The 24570-nt window shown below is 36.9% G+C and overlaps 1 protein-coding gene across 5 annotated transcripts in view; it reads left to right on the forward strand.

Moving 5' to 3' along the window:
• Positions 1 to 6318, forward strand: part of Cdin1 (CDAN1 interacting nuclease 1) — a 217769-nt gene extending 211451 nt beyond the window's left edge. For all 5 annotated transcript variants that reach the window (XM_026392873.2, XM_026392893.2, XM_026392888.2 and 2 more), the window contains one exon: positions 4402 to 6318. In XM_026392873.2, the coding sequence (XP_026248658.1) occupies positions 4402 to 4531 (130 nt within the window). In that variant the 3' untranslated portion in view covers positions 4532 to 6318. The remainder of the gene's footprint in view (positions 1 to 4401) is intronic.
• Positions 6319 to 24570: the final 18252 nt, after the last annotated feature.

The raw sequence follows: 24570 nt of genomic DNA on the forward strand, positions 1-24570 counted from the left end.
TTTTCCACTTTGGCATTATGTTAGCACCCAAAAAGAATCATATCTTAGTATTTCAGATTTTCAGTGTAGGAATTTTCAACCTGTAAGAACATTTGTGTAACTATTATTACCATCATCCTTACCATAGTAAAAATTGTCATCTTGTGGCAATAATTCGGTCCTGCCACCAACACTTCTAAAGTAGGCTACCACTGATTCAGTAACCAACAAACCTGCCTGATTCTGTTATTACTGATACCATATTCTCCATCTTGTCCAGGAGGGTATCTGCCACATACTAGGCAGATAACAAGAGTTGAGGAATATAAACAAAACGTGGTCTTTGCCCTCACCAAGGCCTCAGAATAAAAAAGAGAGAAATGCTGAAACAGAGAGATGATCCCTAAGAGACAAGTATGCACCAAAACACAAAAGGTACCCAGCCTTATTGTCACAATCTCCTACTTAATTTCTCTAAATATTCTAAAATGGAAGGAAATCATAGAAACACATCTGAATACATTTTTTAGGTTGTCATGATTTATGATGAACTTCATCTTTCATGTCTTCAAGGTCTTTCATGACTCTGAACTTTCATCTCCCATTATTTCAAGAGGTATTTGTTGTTTTTCTAATTTTGTGGAATTTTATTTCTAAGCAAAATTACTTGTTCAAAAGTCACTGGCATTCTTCTCTCTACCCCCCAGGAGACTTTAAATGTGTTGGGGAGTCCTTATCATACTACTTGACCATGACTATAGCAATTTTAAAATAATAGTCAACCTTGAAAGGTGTTTACAGAATCAATTCTTGTTCTTTCAGTTCTCATTACCAAGTGTCTCTGGGCTGGTCAGCAGGACTGTGATCCCAGTAGCAGAACAACTCTCTACTTTGTATATTCTTTCAGTCTCGGGGATTCTGTTTCCTTTTAAATGCCATTAGCAGAGTCTCTTTGAATTTTAATTGTTCACAAAGATTACATATTCTTCCCAGTGATCTCATTCTTACCCAATAGTGCCACAGTAAATAAAAAATAGGTATCAACATGGTGAAAATGCTCAACCTATAAGTAGGACTTGACCCACATTTATTTATTTGTTTGTTTGTTTGTTTGTTTGTTTTATACCAAGCATTGAACCCAGGGGTGCTTACTCACTGAGCCATATTCCCAGCACTCTTATTTTGAGACAGGGTCTCACTAGGTTGCTTACAGACTCACTAAGTTGTTGAGGCTGGCTTTGAACTTGCAATCCTCCTTCCTCAGCCTTCCAAGCCGCTGGGATTACAAGTGTACACCACCATGCCAGGCTCCTACATAAGAATTTTCTGGGGTCCTGTTTTCTCCCTGCCTTACACCTTTTCAGAATGAACAGGTTTGGATGGCTTGGTCTTTCAAGTTATCAACCAAAAATTCTTCTCCTCTTAGTGTAGATAACCAAGGAAGTGACTATAAAGGCTGTTTAATGTGATCAGCCTCTTGATAAACAAGTAAGTTGCTGAAAGGCTATCTTAGCAGCATCTGATCATCTTTGGATCCTGAACTCTTGGAGCAAGCTCAGAGATACACTGATGTGATGCCAGGAATAAGGCTAGCTTCTGTTCAGCCATTAAATTTCCAAACTTGTCACTCTTTCAAGCCCCTATTATTTTTATCACCTATAGACCACATAATTTGAAAGCCTCTCTACCCCTCTCTACTTAAAAAAGGAATTTGTTTCTTCATTTTAAATTAGACACACACTGTCAAGGAGAGATTTTAAACTACATGACAGAGCTAACATTAACTTTCTTTCATAAGAAACAAAGATGTGGAGAGTTGGTAGAGACTTCTTGTGAGTCCTGCTGAGAATGTTTGTAGATGGTGTTACTACCTCAAGGGAATCCTGGTTGTGATCCACCACATGAAATGTTCAGGTGCAATCTTGCAAGACCTTTTTGAGTTGTCAGGTTTCATCTGTTGCCTCACAAGTGAAACGAGTCCTATTTCTTGGGCAATGAGGTATCCCCAGCCTGGCTTCTCTACCTAGGAAATGCCATTTTTGTAAAGAGCTGTCATGCTTCGAGTTCTTTGGTTTGTGATTTAGCTGTTCAGGAAAAGTACAGGCTGTTCTCACTCGCTCAGTGCTGGTGATATGTGTTTTTGTTTTATTAAATCTTTAAAGCAGTGGGCTTGTTTTATGACCCCCATACATTCTTTTGTTCTTTTCCATGACTCTTTAGATCACATTTTTTCTCCCTTTGTAAAAATATTAGTGCCTTTCTAAGAACATTGTGGTCTCCAGAATAGCCATATAATAAAATGGAGGAAGGAGTGTGTTTGTCGTGCTTACTGTTAGATCTGTGACTCGAACGCATCACCATTGGGACAGTTGGAGGCCTCACAGACATGGTCCACATATTCACAGATCTTGTGGCTCCTGCCAGGCTTTTTTTCATAACTCTGACATCATTTGGTTTTAATCACAGAGCTATTTATAAAATAAAGGTACCAAATAATATATGTTCCAGTTTGAGACATTGTTCATGATTAAGTTACTAAGATACCCTCTGTTGAATGGAAGCAAATATTAATCCAGGGGGAATTTGTTTGCTTTCCAGTACTGGGGCTTACACCTCAGGTACGGGTAGCCTAATTCTTTTGACTCAAAAGAACCTCTTCCTTGGAGATGCTAAGGAAGAAGAGAGCATCTGCAGTCATCCCTGAATTTGGGTGAATCTTGGACCTTATGCTCCAAGGCTTCTCCTCCAGCCCAGTTTCTGTAACCCCTAGAACACATCTCGAATCCAACTTGCCTACTCTACTGATGTGAATCCCCAAATAAACCAGTCCATGACATCCAGCTGAACTTGTTCCTGTGCATACAGTATCTCACAGCCCATCCTGTACTGTTAGTTTTGGCAAGTACACCACAGCATATAATAAATCATAGAAGGAAAAAGCTTTTGGCCTAGCATGGCTCAGCCTGCTGTAATGTTAGAATACAGAAAGCAGTTCTGTTTTTAGACATCCTTTTACTAACCCAACATTCATAATTTATGATTTCACTGTAAAATTCCTGCAACACTACACCAAAAGTAGTGCTGCCCTTTAATTAAGTGCTCTCGGTAGGAAAAACGTGAAACTGATGTGCAAAACATCTCTCTGTGCACAGTGATTGATAGTGATTACATCTTTATGAACCCAGCCTAAAGGTCTCAACTTCCTGATGGGTGAAGTAGTCTACAGGGCTACTTCCTGAGTCTGCCTGGCGGGGATCAGTCACTGCTAACAAAATTGGAGATAATTTGGAGGCACAACTTAGAAACGTTGAGGTTTTAAGCCTGCATCTATCTGTCTATACTTTGCCACAAGTCTGTATGACTTTATTACTTCTTTCTATGAGAACCTGTGACTAAATTTCATGCTGAATCTGCTCTTAGGTTGTAATGCACAAAGTGAAGTGTTGGAAAGAAGGTATCTTTAAAGAATCCCAGTTTGTCATATGGGTTGTAGAGGACAGGGGGCAGGTACTGGGGATTGAACCCGGGGATACTCTACCACTGAGCTATATCCTCAGCCCTTTTTATTTTATTTGGAGATAGAGTCTTGCTAAGTTGCCCAGGCTGGCCTAGATCTTATGATCCTCCTGCCTCAGCCTCCTGAGTCACATGAGATTATAGGCATGGGTTTCTTTTCTTTTAAGACTTGGAAAGAGTGTATAGCAGGAGATGCTTCTGGCCTTGTTGGTGCATGAATACAACATTATAGCCAGAGAGGACATAAAGCCATTTCATTTTTTAAATTTTTATTAAAACACTCTTTTTCATTTCCTCAATTGAAAATGAACAAGTTTAGCCAGGCCTGGTAGCACACACCTATAATCCCAGCAGCTCAGGAAGTTGAGGCAGGAGGATCACAAGTTTAAGACCAGCCTCAACAACTTAGACCCTGTCTCAAAAAAGTGAAATATAAAAAGGGCTGAGGATGTGGGTCAGTGGTTAAGTGCTCCTGGGTTCAATCCCTGGCACCAAAAGAAAAGTGAACAAGTTTAATTTTTAAAATAGCACCATTAAATATAAATTAAATATTAAATTAAATATTAATCCCAAGCCAGGTATGCCCCAGTTTATCACTGTTTATACTTTGGCTTTTTCCTTGTCAGCCAAGTAGCCACATTAGCCCAAGCTCATAACACCTTATATAAAGGTGTTATGGGTAGTTCCTACATCTGAATTTTTCAGGTTCCTGGAAAAGAAAGGTTTCTATATTAAATGAGCTCTTTGGTATAAGTTCAGCAACTTTAATTCATAATAATAGCAACCAAAACAACTTTGTGCAGCCTAGTCATTTAATCATATTATCTGTGCCTCCAAAATGACATTTTTCTGGAACGACCTATATTGATACTATGTGTGCATGTTATTTTCTGGTGTTTCTTGCAGATTTGGGCCGGGCTTGGTCATCTATTGGTATGGATTTATCCAGGAGTTGGACTGCAACCGGGAGAGGGGCATCCTGCTCAAAGCCTGTTTCCCCACAGACATTGTCACCTTATGCCATAGCACAGCTTGACCCTGAAGATCCTGGAAGAGAAGCTTGGAGGAAGAGGTAAATCCGGAAGCAATTTTACTTTCCTGCAGCGTAAACTCCTGGCAACATCTGCCCTGAACTTCAGCTGAACTCTCGCCGCCGTGGTCTCACCACTACCTCTCTAGACAAACATATCAGGAGTTTCTGTTTTCCTTCATCCCTTGCTGATGTGAACAGCCAAGAACTACAGACATAACCCACTCATTATCAGCATTTCTGTCTCTGTCAAACAGTTAGTTTATAGATAGTCATAATCTTTCTTCCTTCCGGATGGTTTCTCCTTGTGTACTGAACAAAAGAAAAAATGTGGAGACTGAAAGGTGTGATTTTTCAATTCTCCTCCCAGTTACCAAATCATCTCCTTTTTTTTTTTTTTTCCTCCCTAAGCTTCCATTTATCCCACACCCCCTTCTCTTCATGTGTACTCACAGGTACCCATCCTTGCATTAACTGTCCTGGAATAACCTAGCCAAACCTACAAAAGCTGAAGACAGAAAAGTCTGAATCCAAGTTTGGCTGTCACCTGCAGGGCTGCAGCCGACCTAGATGGTAGCCTATATCACATGCTTATTCTGCTCAGGCTTTACAATTTCCTGGCTTCTGTGGCTTTATGCCAAGCTGCAAAAATATACTTGATGAGAATTTCCTCTTTGATAATGCTTATTTGAACTCCAAACATTTTACATTTATCTCATTTAAAAGCATTGGTTACATTGTGTCTGGGAGCCACACATCTTTGGCTTAGAGGCTGAGGGGAGAGGACTGAAATTCTGGGCCAGCATTGTCCAGAGTTTATTTTTAATCATGGCTAGCTGTCAGTGCTAATTTAGCCAGAATTTTTATGAGCAACAATTTTTTAAAACACATTCCTTACACTGCTTTGTGTCTGCCTTTTATACCATATAATTTTATGACACTCAAATAATTTATACATTAGAAATGTTCAGCTTTAAAGGACCGAAGTATACTAGGAATAAACTTGGAGCAATTTTTAAATTAGCAAAATAAAGGATATTTTGTATTTGCTCGCTTTAATTTCGCCTTTGTATACTGCAGACCAGACCAGACACCAGACTTCAGTCTAAAACAAAATGAATTAATTAAAACCTATCTTTTGGTAAGTTAAAAATATATCAAAAAATGTGTTTAGCAAAATATTTACCCCCATGCTTATAAAATATAGCTTTTATAATTCAAATAGGTGATTTTGGAAATATTAATCAAAATGTAACTATTGGAAACATCTTTATGTTGTACACATTACTTGGTTCTTCAAAAGACTAAGTTTGGCACTGCTCTTTAGTTCACTCTGTACCTAAGAAGGTTTGCAAAACTCTGCTCATTGCTTTTCCTTTAAAAGTACACAAACACCTGGAATCCAAACCAGACTTTGTAGTGAGACTGCTACATGAAATATGAAATCGCAAGAGGGGAGGAAGACAGAGATAAAGAGGTGTCAAGCAAAATTGTATTTCAGTGTAAAATTTATCATGCTGATTTTGTGAATAAATAGGATGATTTGAGAACACTACCATATTGCCTTGATATTCGCGTGTGCCGACACACATGCGCACAAACATTTTGAACAAAAATGTTTAAACCTGTTAAAGGCAGGCTCATGGCATGCTTTACACTGCTATTTCTCTTGAGGAATAAATTACATTTATCTGCACAGATGTTGAAAATCCTGTTAAACCCTTGTCAAGGATTTGTTTGTTTTACATTAAACAAATTTATGATGAATGTGCCCAAATAAATTAAAAAATTAAAAAGGCGCTTGCATTTTGTGTATATTCTTCTACCTGGCACCCTGACATAATGTGTTGTGGGAAGGCATGGGTAGTCCCCAAAGACACCCCCTTGTCTCCATGAGTGAAGCTTTACAATTTGGCCCTTAAAAGAGAGAAAGAAACTAGCAGCAAACTACATGCTGCAATAATGTTACAAGTTACTTAAAAGGAAGCTTTTTTCCCACACAAAAACTAATCTGATTAGATCTACTACATGTGAATTGGAGGGGTGTGGGAAGGAAGGGAGTAATTTCCCAAATCAGAAGCTTAAAGTCTTCTTGTCTTTTTCTTTTATGTTAAAACACTTATCTGTGTTTCATCTCTATGTGTTTTTTTTTTGTTTTGTTTTGTTTTTTAATTTAAACAGTATAAACATCAGCCCTGGATAGTAGACATGGGATGACAACTTATTTTTATTGCTGTCGTCATTAGAACATTAACGTTAAAGCAAAATCTTGTTTTATGGAACATCCTGCACACTGCGCTAATGAATTATGCCACGCCAGGAAGGAGGAGTGTGTGTAAAACATAATGCTAACTGATGTCCTCTCTGGCGTACAGAGACTTGCCAAGCATCTGCTCCCACAAACACACAAGAGACCCATTTCAAGTAAGGAGAGGAAAGGGTTCAGACCTAAGCTGATCCAGTACTGAGACTTGGGGTAACTTCATGGACTCCTTCCCACCACCCTTTCCTCTCCCCACAACCCCACAAAACAAAACAAAACCACAAACAACTGAGAATCTTTTTTCTTTTGCCTTCTAGTAAGGCAACTCTTCAAAAACACTCCTAAAATCACACACAAAAAAGAAGGTTCAGGCTTCTAAAATAGAAAGCTGAACCTCCAGGGGAAATAATTTTCTTTTAACCATAGGTGTATGTACCTGCTCATTATCTGCAAGGCACAATTCCACCCTGGAAAAGATGATAAATTATTGGTCTTTGGGGGGTGCATTAACTCATGCAAGCCACCAGGGGATTGCTTAGAGCCCTGATGAGGTAATCTACTAAATGGTCCCTGATGGGCCACACTAATTAATGCACTGTGCCAAGTGAACAGTTAATTCACTCGCCTCTCACCAGGGAGCTACACCCATTGTTTGCTTTCCTCTTCTGAGCCAAGATACTTCAGAGGTTTGCTCTTTTTAACCTGTGCCCGTGGACAGACCATGTGTTTCAAATGAATTAAATCTTCAGGACCTCAAGTTCCTTTCCTTTGCTGCTCGTATCTTTCAGATCATCTTCCCTTCACTGGCCTTTGCCAGTTTCCTTCCACATGGCTTCTACTCTGCATATCTCACTACCCTTTGGCTCTTTTTCTTTCTAGAAAAAGATCCCAGGATCAAAATACATCTCAACTAAGCCCCAATGCATCTGTTGGGGGTGGGGGGTGGGGGTGGGGGGTGGAACAATTGGCCTAATCTCTTCAGGGACAAGCAAAACCCAAGAAGCATCCATCACATGTCAAAATATTCCTCTGAGGCACCTGTAGGATCATAAAAACTTTTAACTAAGGTAATCAGATTTTACAGGATTAAATACGGTACGAGGTTTATGCCTTTACTAAGTGTTTTGGCAAAAGGAGCCAACAAAACACGTAGGGTTTTATAGCTCCTTTCAGCCTGAGTGTTGTTCATCTGATTAAAATTGTGAATTAAAATAGTAAAATGACTCTATGATTTAGTTAGCAAATGACTCAGCTCCTTCTTCACGGGGTCAGCTTGCCATTGTCCGTGTGATCTGATGGGAGCTGATTTGCTTCAAAGTATTATAATTTTATGACAAGAATGGGAGGAGAATTTCTCCTGGCCAGCACATTCTTGATCAGGGTTAAGGAACAAACAAGCTTAACTAGAGAGGAAGCGAAAAGGCAACAATGGGGGTGTGCCTGCAGTGTCCCCCTCTACAGGGAAGCGCCTGTCTGAGCCGGTGTAAAGTCCCTTCTGTTAAGGAATTGGTCGCCTGAGACAAAGTTTGGATCCTCTGATCGTATTGCTCAAAACTAACCCTCCTATATACACTAAATACATTCTGAACCTGGTATCAGAGAACATGCCTGGATTCTGAAGATTAAATAAGGAAGATAGAATTATGAATTAAATAATAACCAGAACAGCTTGAGTTCCCCTTGTGTTTTTTACTTTCCTGCTATTGTTTTGAATATGGCTCTGAGACAAAAGAGCTGCTTAGGTCAAGCACTATAAATTACAGTTTTCATACAATAGGAATCCACTAAAATGATTTCAAAGCTTGATCAAAGTACTTCAAAAAAAAAAAAAAAACTTTTTAAACTTTTCCACAATACAGGGGGAGGGGACATGTTCATTTGATGCCTTAATTTGTCTCAGTCAGTATAGCACTCTCCGAACTTGGTGTCATACTACTTTATATAAAATCCAGCTCATTGATTAAGTAAATCCAGCTTGTTCTCATTGTTCCCTGTGTAAGAAATTTAAATTTTCATCTAATTAACTAGAACAACTAAACATTTGGAGTCATTTGTAATGAAAAGATACATATAGTAACATTTTTTAATGAGCTTAACTTGACAGTGTTTAATTGTGTGACTCAAAGCTTTTGTTAACACTGTCTAACCCCTGCACTTAGAATAAAATGGATCTCGGTGGATTTTGTTGGCATTTTAATCATAATCATGGCGTCAAATATATTTCATTTTCATTTCTTTTCCCTCACTTGGATTTATCCTGAGTTGTCTCACAGCATAGGCAAAAATGATAGAGAGGACCCCAATGAGACCTTGCAAACTAAGCAGCTTCTAGGCTCAACCACAGGTAAAGTTAGTGTGGACTGTAGTGACAATGTCAGGCTCAACAAAGACGTGTGGTACTATGTTAGGGTAATTTTTATTTTTTAAAAGGAAGGTCATTTTGAAATGCTAACATGAAATATAACCAAATCAATTAAGTCATAATAATTAAAGTTCAGAGTTTAATTGAAGGCCAAACATGAAGCCAATGACCATTAACCTAAAATAGTCATTAATTCCCCCTGGAAACTGTCTTGGTTAAAAGTATTTCTTAAAAAAAAAAAAAAAAAACTACTTTTTCCTGAAAAAAAATTCCTTCTGTCATTTTTACATTTAGAAATAATCTCATGTGTCTATAATAGATTTTCTGTATGTTGAAAATTGAAATGGAAGCTATTTTGTAGGACAAATCAAATTTAGATAAAATCACTTCTTCTATTTAGGAAGCCATAGTTTTTAAAGTAAACTGAAAGATGCTTTATTGATCACTTAGTATTTTTCTTAATTGTTGAATTGTTTCTGTATTTATTTAATGTAAAATTTCTGACTAGATTTAAAAACATCATGAGAGTTGAAACCACGTATATTTTGTTTATATCTCTGTCTCCCAATATCTATCAAAGTTCCCAGTGCTGCACAGGTGTTCAGTAAATGGTGGGTGAACATATTATTGAATATTAAATTTATATAAATGTATTCTTACTTGCATTAAACAAATAATCAGAACCTATTAGTTGTTTCTTATTCTGCTGAAATTTACTGGAATCAGAAAAAATCATTATATATATTGATGTTAATTAAAGAATTAATTTAGGGACTAATTCATTTAGGAATTCTCAAAATCTGAAATAAAACAAATGTACTAGGAGTATTTTAGGATGTACACTTAATTTGAAGAAATGCATATCATTTTATTGCATTTGCCTTAAAATTAGCCTCAGAGCATTATTGTTTATCCACTAAACTGGTAAAGGAGAACAAGCTAATATTCTTTAAAAATGGCTTATCTTTACATTTCTACTTTTTAAAAACAATTTCCCTTAAAATCTTGTCTGAGACCCAAATCAAATATTCATGCACAAGTTTTGGTATTTTCAGTGGAGTTGTTAGATTAATTTCAAATGATGCTTTTAATCGCTCGCTGAGTTGATGGCAAAGTGCTTCCTGGCCATAGAAGTTGTTGGCTAGCTTAAGAAAGAAGGGTTCTTTGGTCATTTGCCAACAGGATCTGACCTTTGGAGAGATACTGTCCATGAACTCTCAGTGGGCGTTTCCTCATTAGTCATTAATTCAGACTATATTATCGTTTGAAAGCCAAAGGCATTTGGCATATTTCCTCATATTTTGGAAACTTGTAACACAAAAGAAACTGGAACTTCCACATTTCTTCTTTGCTCTGCCAGTTTCCCAGGGCTTAATCTGTTGGGGCCCTTTGGTGTGTGATTTCTTCCATGAATATCTGGAAGGACCTGCCCCCCAACAGAGGAATCCGTGAGACAGTGTCCTCTGGCTCCATTTGATATTTCTGTCTTCTATTTCTAGTGTTAAGGTTACTTAAGATACAAATATTTATTGAGTCCCTAATGTGCATGTAGAAGTATTACAGGGTATTTTTTTTAATTCAATAAAAGTTCATTTTCAAAAAAAAAAAAAGTGACTTTTTTCAAAATGAAAACATCACAAAAGATTTGAGAATTTCAGGAAAGATAATCACATTGTAATCAAAAAGAAAGAGGGACACCTGTGATGCTTTTAGGAAGATATTTTAACTGTAGGCTGCTCAGCAAGTTGGTTGATATTTGCTTATGGTAACTGGATTCACTGCTCTTGAGAAGGATTCTGAGGCCAAGTTTCAGCTCAGCAGGAAATAAGGTCATGACCAGTTGCAGACACTGGTATTTGGAATGGGTAGTGATCACATGGAAGCAACATACTTTCCATTCTTGCCTGTACCATTCGTGTTCCATGTAAATATAAATAAATTCTAAGCACTTGGGACAGAATTCATACCTGTTGATTGGCCTAAGGAATAAAAAAAGCAGTAACATTTTCCATGGTTCTGTAACATCTGGTGAAGTATCTGTCCATGGCTAAAGTCTGTCTAGAAATTCAGATAAGCCAAGTATATCAAAAGGAACATGATTTTAAAACAAGGTGTATAGTAGAGAGGCACCAAAAAATTATTACTTTCAAGAAAATAAATACCTACAAAGTTCAATGATGTCATTAATGGAAAACATTGAATCTCTGCATAAAGATTCTGAGATTTCAGGATTATCTTACATTACATTGTGCTATATACTCCTTAGTTTGTGGGCTTTGTTTCATTAAGTGTATCAGTTCATTAATTCTGGCAACTAAAATAATGACAGTCATTGTATGTGGAAAATTAGTAGGTAAAGAAATCTAAAAGTATTGCGTTGTGCTAATTTGAATAGAAGAATCCATGTCGGTTTTTAGAGTTACAATTTTTTTTTAAGTTTTGCAATAAATGAAAATGGCAACTTAACAGAGGGTAAACAAAAAGCAGAACAGTTAAAGAGATGGCTAAGTATACACAAGTACATTGTATATTAATGGAAAGTTCACTCTTTGGTAAATTACATTCAAATTACTTGCTTTCCCACTATCCTTGTTTCCTAATGACAAAGGACCTAACAAACAGCAGCAGGAGGACATAAGTGAAGAAAGACACTTGTGTGGGAACTAAATCACCTTTCCAGTTGGTTCCTTGACAATTCCCTTAAAGGTGTACAGAAGAAAAATGGAGCCCCTAGCAAAGGACAAGTTTGAGTTACAAACTCAAGAGTTTTAGAATTGGAAGTCACCAGAAGCCTCATTTCATAGATGAGAAAATTGATGTCTGCAGGGGTCAAATGACTTGTCTAAGGTGACACGACTCTCTAATGAGAGAATAGACCAGAATTGCCACCTCCTGACCCCATTCTCTCTTTTCTGTCATAGGATTAATATATTTTTTTTCCTGAGGAATTTTCTAGTACCTCATAATGTTTATAAGTAATGGGCTATGACATATTTTTAATAAACATTCTTGAACATCCCTGTTTTGGCCCTGCCTCTGATACCCTAATCTCTATAGTAGTAATCACCTGGGTTTGGGGCAGGAATAGTTCTCATTTCATTTGTACTTTAGTATCCTAATCCCTTAACATTTGGTGACAATCTTTTGTTGTTGTTGTTTGTTTGTTTCTTTTACAATACCATATAGGATGTGCCACTAAGAATAAATTTGGAAACATTGAAGATGGTTTTTTCCCTCTGGCCAATTTACATGTTAATTTGATTTTTTTCTTCCACTAGAAAAAAAAATCTCCACAAATGTTATGTTTACCATCTTCTCTTCCTGTAAAGATACTATCTAAACCAACAGATCATCCCCAGGAATGACGAGCATATCATTTTCTAGAACCATAGCTGGAGAGCTTGGTGCCTACAACACTGGCTTTGACTATAGGCTGGATTGCTGTCTCCCCACTTAGGCATAACCAGACTTGCTGAAGGCTTCAGTTTCTTCATTTGTAAAACCAAAATAATACCAATCACACAGGACTGTTATAAGAATTAAATAAGATTGGTGCTTAAAACATCATAAATCATAGCTCTAATAAAACAAGTATCATATAGTTATATTACATTAAGTAATATGCTACTGTGGAAGGATTCTTTTAATAAACGACGTGTGGTATTTCAAAAGTGTGTTTTCTATGTGAATATAGAAATCTCCACAAGGTGAAGAGTTTGGCTTGTGACTGCAATTCTAAAGCTCATTTAGGAAAAAGCATTTTCCAAAAGTTGAGAGACAGGCAGGACAAGATCCTCCTTTGAGAGCGTGCACATGTTGAGTTGATTGTTTTCGCAGACAGATGTCTAGTTTAACATTCTTCTGCTCGGAGGAGGAGCTCAGAGACAGTGAGCCCGTGTTTCTTTTGATAGTGACCTTAGCCTTTGCCATAAATACAACTCCAGCGGCAGCACAGCACAGGAACCAGCCAGTACTTACACATCTGATTGACGGCCCAAATCCGCCAAGCACCAGATGAGCCCCTAAACGTGCAGGGGTTTGTCATCATAGAAAAGCTTTCTTTAGGGGGATTGAAATACCTTCTCCCGGCCATTGTTAATTCAGTGAAAGAAAGCATAAACGCTATTTAAATTTGATCTTCCAGAAAAAAAAAAAAAAAAAAAGCAAAGCAAAAGGAAGTTGAGGAAATCACTAGTTTGTCCGCGGATTCTTCCTCTGATTGACGATTGTGACACTATTTGGGGCGCTTTTTAAAAGACTACTTTTGCCATTGCACCACTCTTAAACATAAACCTCATTAGATCACAGGCAAGCTGAACAATATCCAAACAATTGAACAAGCACTGATGCTCCACTTACAAAGCACAGGCGGGTCTTGGATGTTGGAGGCAGATTCTGAATCAGCTTCTCCTTGGCAGCTGAAGACACACTGGCAATAGCGCTGGGCGGGAAAGTGGCTCCTTTCATCTGGGGCGTCAGAGCACATTGCAAACAATTGACTAAGCTGTGAAATGCCCCTGCCAGGTAGAGGAGGGCTCTGATGTCCTTTACAGAGAACTTAGCAAATTTAGCTTTGCTTCTTATAGAAGTTACTTACCTATTTGCTTTACAAAAATACAGGAAACTTGAAAAAACATTTGTTCTAAAGAGTCTCATTTCTTGCTCTCCATAATAAATGCTATTTGAAAACCAAAAAAAAAAAAAAAAACTAAAAAATAAATACTAAAATATGTATCCACCCAATCATGAAAACTAAATTGAGGCATAAATTGTCCAGATTGACCTACAACACACAGACAATGCCTTTCCATAGTTTATTGGTAGTCTTAAATGGAACGCTGGAAGGCAAAAACCTGGCCTATCAGTAGGCTCCTTGGAGGCTTCATCTACTCCTCCAAATTCAATTGTGGGGTAAGAAACACCTAAATGAAAGTAATGGTGTGCATGACCAAAGTTTCACGGTGCTCCCAATGGCCCATTCTCTTGCAGAAAGTTCACAAAATTAAAGAGAAAAAAAAAATCTCTTTTTTACTCATATAGAGCAAAAGTTTAGCAAAACCAAATAGTTCTTAACTATTTTATTTTATTTGAATTCTTGTACTATAGAAGTCTTATTAAGGAAGTTGAAACCTAATCCAACATGATGGATATTACATCCTACTTTTTCTTCTGTTAGGCACAGGGTCTCTGGTTTAATTCCTAGATACTTAATCCACTTTAAGTTGAGTTTGTGCATGGTGAGAGATAGGGGCTTAATTTCATTTTGTTGCATATAGAAAGCAGTATGGAGATTCCTTGGAAAACTGGGAATGGAACCAACATTTGACCCAGCTATCCCTCTCCTCCATTTATACCCGAAGGACCTAAAAACAGCATAAATGAAACACTGGAAGACAAAAATACTGACCTGGCATATCAGTAGGCTCCTTGGAGGCTTCATCTACTCCTCCAAATTCAATTGTGGGGTAAGAACAACCTAATTGAAAGTGATGGTGTGCATGACCAAAGTTTCATGGTGCCCCAATGGCCCATCCTCTTGCAGATAGTTTGCAAAAATAAAGAGAAAAAAAAAATCTCTTTTTACTCACATAGAGCAAAGGTTTAGCAAAATCAAATAGTCCTTGACGATTACTTTGCAAAGGGAACATTTTGCCTGCTAGGCAAAATGACTTAAAGATAACTCGGATTCAGTTACCAAATTTGAAAAATTCAAATTAATGTGCATTGTACTCAACCTGGAAACAGATCCTGTTAAAAAAACAAACAAACAAAAAAAACCCTGAGACCTGACACAAACTGTCCTGAAATGGTTTGATCGGATTATTACCTAAACCTGTTTAAATTCACAACACAGAGAAATCAAATTACACAAATTATCACCAAAATACTCGTCCATTCGTCTAGCCCATAAATGTTTGATGAGACAGTGGAAACGTGATGAGGAAGACTTCTTAGCTGCCCTGGGAACCTTAACTCCTCAAAGGCTGGAACTGGAGCTTCTTCAGAAACACGCTGAGAGGCTCATTCATCCCTGTCAAAGGTGGAAGTCAATTCTATCACTCCGGAAGAGCTGGGTCAATTCCAGAGCAGTTCCAGACCTCAGAATGTTTTTTTTTTTTCTGTATGCCTAGAGAAGAGAAAAAGGATAGATGGCCAATATAATTCATTGTCTGCACAACCCTCCCTGCCTCCCTCCCCCCACCAACATACACACCTTCATCCTTTCTAACAGAATGCCATATTAATCAGGAACTGGAAGAAGAACTTAATCACAGCCCGTGTGGACTGTTCCAATAATGAACACACACACCATAGCTGGTGAGAGGCAAAAGAATGCCTATTGGGAGGTCTCAGAGAAAGCTTTTCTTTCCTTATAAAAGGGAGCCCCTTTCTGTCATTTTCTTCCTTTTGATGTTAGAGCTCCAGTAGTCATCTGTGACCATGTCAAAAAGGCTGAGAAGTGTGCCTTTTCCCCATGTCCTCGCCAACACTTATTATTGTTTGTATTCTTAATAGCTGCCATTCTGACTGGAGTGAGGTGAAATCTGAGAGTGGTTTTGATTTGCATTTCTCTAATTGCTAAAGATATTGAACATTTTTTCCATATATTTTGATTGTATATCATCTTCTGAGAAGTGTCTGTTCAGGTCCTTGGCCCATTTATTTATTGGGTTATTTGGGGTTTTTTGGTGTTAAGATTTTTTACGTTCTTTATATATACCTAGAGATGAGTCCTCTATCTGATGTGCAAGTGGTAAAAATTTGCTCCCATTCTGTAGGCTCTCTATTCACCTCACTGATTGTTTCTTTTGCTGAGAAGAAGCTTTTTAATTTGAATCCATCCCATTTATTAATTCTTGATTTTAATTCTTGTGCTATAGGAGTCTTATGAAGGAAGTTGAGGCCTAATACAACAGGATGGAGATTTGGTCCTACTTTTTCTTCTATTAGGCACAGGGTCTCTGGTTTAATTCCTAGATCCTCAATCCACTTTAAGTTGAGTTTTGTGCATGGTGAGAGATAGGGGCTTAACTTCATTTTGTTACATACAGAAAGCAGTATGGAGATTCCTTGAAAAACTGGGCATGGATCCACCATTTGACCCAGCTATCCCCTCCTTCCTTTATACCCAAAGGACTTAAAAACAGAATACTACAGTGATACAGCCACATTAATGTTTATAGCAGCAAAATTCACAATAGTTAAATTGTGGAACCAACCTAGATGCCCTTCAGTAGATGAATGGATAAAGAAAATGTCGTATATATAGACAATGGAATATTAATCAGCATTAAAAGAGAATACAATCATGGCATTTGCAGGTAAATAAATGGAGTTGGAGAATATTATGCTAAGTGAAGTTAGCCAATCTCAAAAAAACAAATGCTGAATGTTTTCTCTGATATAAGGATGCTAATTCATAATGGGGATGTGGGGTCAGTGTGGGAGGAATAAACAAACTTTACAGAGGGCAAAGGGGAGGGAGGGGAAGGGAGAGGTAGGAATGACAGTGGAATGAGACAGACATCATTACCCTAAGTACATGTGTGAAAACACGAGGTGTTTTCACACAAAGTGACTTTATTTTGTGACAACTAGAGACATGAAAAATTGTGCTCTATTTGTGTAATATGAGTTGAATTGCATTCTGCTGTCATATATAACAAATTAGAATACATAAAATAAATAAATAAAAGACTGAAAAGTCACCAGAAACTACCAGAGCCATTGAGCCTATGTTAGTACTTCCAATACTTGCTGTGTGAGAAAAAATAAATTCATCCTGTTTCAACAGTTATTCATTACATGCTCTGTTACTTGTATCCATAAGCATTTGTAACTGACAAGGAAATCTTGTGATGTACTAGAATAGAGCCCTTGCTAATTTCTCATCCTGCCCTATGGAAGAGATATGGTTGAAAAGCCTAACAAAGTTACTGATTGCTTAAGACATATCCAAGAACACTGATCCTTTAGCAATCTAAATTCTAAAAGAACTACCATGAAATGTACTTCCCCTTAGAGAATGGACAAAGCCCAGTCAAATGCATCATATAGCAGGATTCTTTGAAAATCTGTCAAGTGTCCATACCAGAACTGAAGCCCACAGGGACATCGTTATTAATATTGATATCTGAATTTAAAAATTAGTTATAGAGACTCAAGGGGTCCCATTAGAGAACTGTGGAAACAAACCCTTAGTGACATATACAATCATTTTGGAATACCTCTTTCCTCATGCTTATTCCCTTTCCACACCAACATTATTTTTACTGAATTACTGAACTGAGTATGTGTTCCACTTTTTCCCCTTTATGCAGTCAGCACATTTTAAGTTTTACAATGACAAAGAATGGGCCTACGTAGTGAAGCACTTAATATACATCTAATTCAAACAGGTATGATTATCTATAAAAGAGGAGATAGAAGCTCAGGAGCACTGGCAACATAGACCTGGGCTCCTATAATAGATCCAACGCTCACAAGCTGTCTGTACTAAGCAAGTTGCTTACCCTCCATATGCCCCAATTGTCTCATCTCTAACAGTGGAGATACTAAGTTCCTCCTGCATAAAAGTTGTAAACACTAAAGCACCTAGTATATGCAGAGTATAAGTAACCAGACCTAAATCCAGTAAATATTTGATAAGTGTTAGCTATCACTACTGCTTTTTTCCAGATAGAGTCATTGAAGCTCACAAAGGTTAAGTAACTTCTCCAAGTTTTCTAAGCCTGTAAAAGATTTGAACAATTTCTTCATCAGTGAAGAATTGTACCAGATAATCAAGTAAAAAGATTACTCATTAGTCATGAAAATCAGTGAGATACCACCATACATCTATTAGAATAGTTCATATAAAAATCAACATTATCAAATGTCGAGGTAAGATGTAGAGCAACTGGAACTCTCATATACTCCTGATAGGAATGGAAAATGCTGTAGTTAATTGGCTAAATAATTGGGGAGTTTCTTATAAAATTAAATGCACATTTACCTTATATCCTCACAATTCCACTCTTTGACATCTTCCCAAGAGAAATGAAGACAAATGTTCTCACAAAAATTTCTCCATGAATATTTATAGTTATGTTATTCATGAATGTCAAAATTTAGAAACAGATGTCCATTAGCTTCTGAATGGGCGAACTATGATACATCCATATAAAAGGGGACACTATTTAATAATAAAAAGGAATTGACTCTCAACACATACCACAACATAGGCAAATCTCAAAAGAATTATGTTAATTGAAAGAAGCCAGACTCCAAGCTATATACTATATGACTCAACATATACAAAATTCTAGAAAAGGAAAAAACTATAGGGACAGAAATAAAAGCAATGGTTCCCAGAGAAACTTTCAGGATGTTGGAAATTTTCTGTATCTTAATTCTGGCTGAAGTTACACACTGTATAATTTGACAAAATTCACAAAAGTACATACCAAAAAAAGATGTACAGTTTGTAAATTATATCTCAATAAAAATAACAAATAAATGTAAGATCTTACAAATATATTAATATTTTCAAATAAGTTATTTAAACTTCAAAAATATTCTGACAATTTATGTTAAGCTTTTTTTCTGGTCCAACTTATCTATAAAATATTAACTATATTAACTAATTCTACTCAAAAGTAATATGTAAAATTTACAGACAAAATGGTCTGAGAGCCTAAATTTTATTATATATATACATATATATGTGTGTATATATATATATATATATATATATATATATATATATAAATTCTAAAAGAACTACCATGAAAGGTACTTCCCCTTAGAGAATGGACAAACCCTAGTCAAATGAATTATATAATAGGATTCTTTGAAAATCTGTAAAAATTCTTTGAAATTCTTCGAAAAAAAAAAAAAAATATATATATATATATATATATATATATATATTGTAGATGGACACAATACCTTTTTTTAGAGAATTTTTTAATATTTATTTTTTAGTTTTTGGTGGACACAACATCTTTATTTTATTTTTATGTGGTGCTGAGGATCGAACCCAGCCACCCGCACATGCCAGGCAAGCATGCTACCGCTTGAGCCACATCCCCAGCCCCACAATACCTTCATTATTTTGTTTATTTTTTTTATGTGGTGCTGGGGATGGAACCCAGTGCCTCATGCATGATAGGCAAGCACTCTACCACTGGCCCTAGAAGAGTAAATTCTATTCAAATCAAAACAAAATGTATAACTTTGCTTCATATCTTTGGGTAAAGTATTCACTCAACACAGCTCAACAAATATTTGTTTGGACTTCAATGATATTGCTGAGTCACTGAATCAACCCTAGAACTACCCTGCTTCTTCACCAATCTGCAAAATTGGCAGTTTTGCATATTTTTCAGACACCAAATAACCATATTAAATCTCTAAATCTAGACTGTTTCTAAGTGTATATAGAAAACACCATGATGATATTGTAGAATCCACTTTCTAAAATAATATCTGATGTTTAATAAGCAAATAGTGTTAGCTATTTTATCATTTAAATGTCTCCCTCTCCCATTATCATGAAAGTTCCACAACATGTTGCAGTTGCCTTTGTTACTTACCCAGCAGTCATCCACCACCCTACACCCCCTTTCTCCCCCAGAGTTTTGTTACTCTAACCCGGTCACAGTGCTCCCCTGTGATTGATATGGCATGGGCAACATGATGCAATTTACACCAAAGAAAATTGAGAGAAAGTCTGCTGAAGGGCTTCTGGAAAATGTTTTCCTTGCTGATCAAGAATCGAAAAGGACTGGTATAGTGATGCCACCTGCTTCACTCTTCTTGCTGAAGATTGCTTTGGCTATTCTGGGTCTCTTATATTTCCAGATGAATTTCATAACTGTTTTTTCTATTTCTATGAGGAATGTCATTGGTATTTTGATTGGAATTGCATTAAATCTTTATAGTGCTTTTGGCAGTATGGTCATTTTGATAATATTAATTCTGCCTATCCAAGAACAAGGTAGATCTTTCCATCTTCTAAGGTCTTCTGTAATTTATTTCTTTAAATTAATTTAGCAAAGTAGCAGGATACATTGTAATTTTCCTTGTGGAGGTCTTTCACCTCTTTTTAGGTTGATTTCCAAGTTTTTGTTTGTTTGTTTGTTTTGAGGCTATTGTAAATAGGGTAATTTTCCTCATCTACCTTTCAGAGGATTTATCACTGATATACAGAAATGCCTTTGATTTATGGTTATTGATTTTGTATCCTGCTTCTTTGTTAAATTCATTTACTAGTTCTAGAAGTTTTCTGGTGGAATTTTTTGGGTCTTCTACATGTAGAATCATGTCATTGGCAAATAGTGCTAATTTGAGTTCTTCTTTTCCTATCTGTATCCCTTTAATTTCTTTCATCTGTCTAATTGCTCTGGCCAGTGTTTCAAGAACTATGTTAAATAGAAGTGGTAAAAGAGGGCATCCCTGTCTTGTTCCAGTTTTTAGAGGGAATGCTTTCAATTTTTCTCCATTTAGAATGATGTTGGCCTGAGGCTTAGCATACATAGCTTTTACAATGTTGAGATATGTTCCTATTATCCCTAGTTTTGCTAGTGTTTTGAACAAAAGGATGCTGTATTTTGTCAAATGCTTTTTCTGCATCTATTGAGATAATCATATGGATCTTATAAGTCTATTGATGTGATGAATTACATTTATTGATTTCCGTATGGAAAATCAATAAATGTAATTTATTGCATCCCTGGGATGAACCCTACTTGATCATGGTGCACAATCTTTTTGATATGTTTTTGTATTCAATTTGCCATAATTTTATTGAGAATTTTTGCACCTATGTTCATTAGGGATATTGATCTGAAATTTTCTTTCTTTGATGTGTCTTTGCCTGGTTTTGGTATCAGGGTGATATTGGCATCATAGAATGAGTTTGGAAGTGCTCCTTCTTTTTCTATATCCTGAAATAAATTGAAGAGTATTGGTATTTAGTAACACCAAAATAGACTGGTAGACCAATGGTACACAATAGAGAACACAGAGACTAACCCACATAATTATAATTATCTCATATTAGACAAAGGCACCAAAAACATACATAGGAGAAAAGATAGCCTCTTCAACAAATGGTGCTGGGAAAACTGGAAATCCATATGCAACAAAATGAAGTTAAACCCCTATCTCTCACCATGCACAAAACTCAAAGAGGATCAGGGACCTAGGAATTAAACCAGAGGCCCACATCTAACAGAAGAAAAAGTAGGCCCAAATCTTCATCATATCATATTAGGCTCCTACTTCCTTAATAAGTTAAGACTCCTATAGTGCAAGAATTAACATCAAGAATTAATAAATGGGATGGATTCAAACTAAAAAAGCTTCTTCTTAGCAAAAAAAACAATCAGTGAAGTGAATAGAGAACCTACATTCTGGGAGCAAATTTTACCCCCCATACATCAGATACAACACTAATCTCTAGGGTATATAAAGAACTCAAAAATCTTAACACCAAATAGAATAAATAAATAACCCAATAAATAAATGGGCCAAGGAACTGAACAGACACTTCTCAGAATGTGATATACAATCAATCAACAAATATATGAAAAAATGTTCAACATCTCTAGCAATTAGAGCAATGCAAATCAAAACTCCTCTAAGATTTCATCACACTCCAGTCAGAATGGCAACTATTAAGAATACAAATAACAATAAGTATTGGCAAGGATGTAGGGAAAAAGGCACACTCATACATTGCTGGTGGGACTGCAAAATGGTACAGCCAATCTGGAAAGCAGTATGGAGATTCCTTGGAAAACTGGGAATGGAACCACCATTTGACCCAGCTATCCCACTCTTCCGTCTATACCCAAAGGACTTAATAACAGCATACTACAGGGACATCAATGTTTATAGCAGCACAATTCACAATAGCTAAACCGTGGAACCAACCTAGATGCCTTTCAATAGATGAATGGATAAAAAAATAAAAGTGGCACATATACACAATGGAATATAACTCAGCAATAAAAGAAAATAAAATCATGGCATTTGCAGGCAAATGGATGGAGTTGGAGAATATAATGCTAAGTGAAGTTAGCCAATCCCCAATAAACAAATGCCAAATGTTTTCTTTTATATAAGGAGGCTGATTCATAGTGGAGTTGGAAGGGGGAGCAAGGAAAGATTATATGAACTCTAGAGAGGGAAAAGGGGAAGGAGGAGAAGGGAGGGATTAAGGGGGTAAAAAAAATGTGGAATGAGATGGACATCATTACCCTAAGTACACGTATGAAGACACAACTGGTGTGACTCTACTTTGTGTACAACCAAAGGTGTGAAAATTGTGCTCTATATGTGTAATATGAATTGTAATGCATTCTGCTGTCATATATGACAAACTAGAATAAAAATTTTTTATAAAAGAAATCACAAAGAAAGTGTCTCTTTTCTCACGGTCGTCGTCGCATCTGGCTGAGATGCCTGACCTGCGGCAACATCTGGCAGCCAGGAGCTTGCAGACAAGCCAACCCGGGGAGAATGACAAGGCAGAAAAATGGAAAAGCCTCAAGCTCTGATGATGTCACTGAGTCCCTGCATCCATCCCGGGACTGCCCTGCTTCTACACCTCCCACAGTCCAAAATAATAAATTGTCTTTACTGTTTAAACCAGCCCAGTGAGGGCTTTCTGTTATTCTGAGCCAGAAACGTCATGACTGATAGATCTACTTATGGCAAATACACTGCTTTTCATGGGTTGGCAAAGGGGAGCTCAAGTCACAGAAAAGGACACAGAACATCCACATTCATGTTTTAGACTTTGAGTATATAGAAAGAATAGAAGAATATTGATCTCAGTGATGAAAAGTGAGGATAAAATACTAATCAAAAAGGTTGATTAAAGGAGAAACTGGATGTGGGGTAGATGGGAACTCCCTGTAGTGTCTTCACAACTTTCCTCTAAATCTTAAACCATTACAAACTCAAAAGTGTATTTTAAAATAGTGATTTAAAAAAAAAACAAACACAGAAGATAGAACAAAGAAAATGAACTTTTTAAATGAAATTATTTTGCATCGTGAGATTTTACCTGAGTTCAGCTTTTACGGCAAAATCTCTTTACTTAGGTAATCACTTCCATGTGTATCCCTACAGAGTCAAAGCACTTCCTAAAAATATGTAGGGGAACAGGAATAAGATAGAAAAGAAATCATAGCTAAGTTCTAGGCAGTTTAGTGAGACACGCTAACAAAATAAAAAAATAAAAATGGCTGTTTAAAATATGGACCCATAAATCCTGGCAAGGAGGTTAGACTTTATTCTGAGTGCAATTGGAAGACCTTGGAAGATATTAAGTAAAATAGTGTAAAGATCTCATTTATGTTTTAAAATATTACTCTGGCAGTTATGGGGCAAATCAATTTGGGGAGAAAAAAGGAAGCAAAGATCAGGCAAGAAGCAACATTATCCACCCTGCCAAAAGGTGAGAGCAACCCAAGTGTCCACTGATGGAAAACTAGATAAAGAAAATGTGTGTGTGATATTTCACAAATGAAATATCATTCAACCTGAAAAAAGGAATGGAATTCTGATACATGTTACAATATGGATGGACCCTGAGGACTTCATTCAGTGTGATGTAAACTGGTCACAAAAAGAGAAATGTATGATTTCATTCATATGAAATACCTGGAATAATCAAATTCACAGACACAGAAAGTAGAATGATATTTGACAGGGGCAGGGGAAGGGGGAAAATGAGAGTTGTTTTATGGGTATAGAGTTTTAGTTTGGGGAGATGAAAGGTTCCAAACACAGTGGTAATGTCTGCAGAACAATGTGAATAACCTAATGCCCCTGCACTCTACCCTTAACAGTGGCTAAAGGAGTACATGTCTATTTTTATGTATATTCTAAACAATAAAAAAAGAAGTAAAAAGAGGAAAGAGACCAGGCAAGAAGTGATGATATCTTGCAATAGGTCAGTAGAAGTGGATAGATAAGGGATATATTTTTCAGGTAGGACTTCCAGATAAATTGGGGAAGGCAAGAGGAAGAAAAGTGAGGCAAAGAAAGGACTTCTAAGTTTGGGATGTTATCAAGTGGTTAGATGGTGATGCCATTCAGCCTTGAGGAAGAATGGATCCATTAGAAACCTAGAGTTCTGTTTGGGGTGTATTGAGTTTGCAGTGCCAAGTAGAATACAGCCAAGTGCAAGTGTCAAGTTGACAGTCAAATAGTATGAATATCTGAGGGCAGGCTGTCCTGAAGATGATAATCTGCTAGTCACTGGTATATAAACCCCTAAGAAAATAGTGCACCAGGTGTGGTGGGACACACCTGTAATCCCAGTGGCTCGGGAGGCTGAGGCACGAGGATCCCAAGTTCTAGGATAGTCTCAACAATTTAGTGAGGCCCTAAGCAACTATCTAGACCCAGTCTTAAAAGTTA

Source organism: Urocitellus parryii, chromosome 6 (assembly GCF_045843805.1).
Source record: "Urocitellus parryii isolate mUroPar1 chromosome 6, mUroPar1.hap1, whole genome shotgun sequence".
NCBI lineage: Eukaryota > Metazoa > Chordata > Mammalia > Rodentia > Sciuridae > Urocitellus > Urocitellus parryii.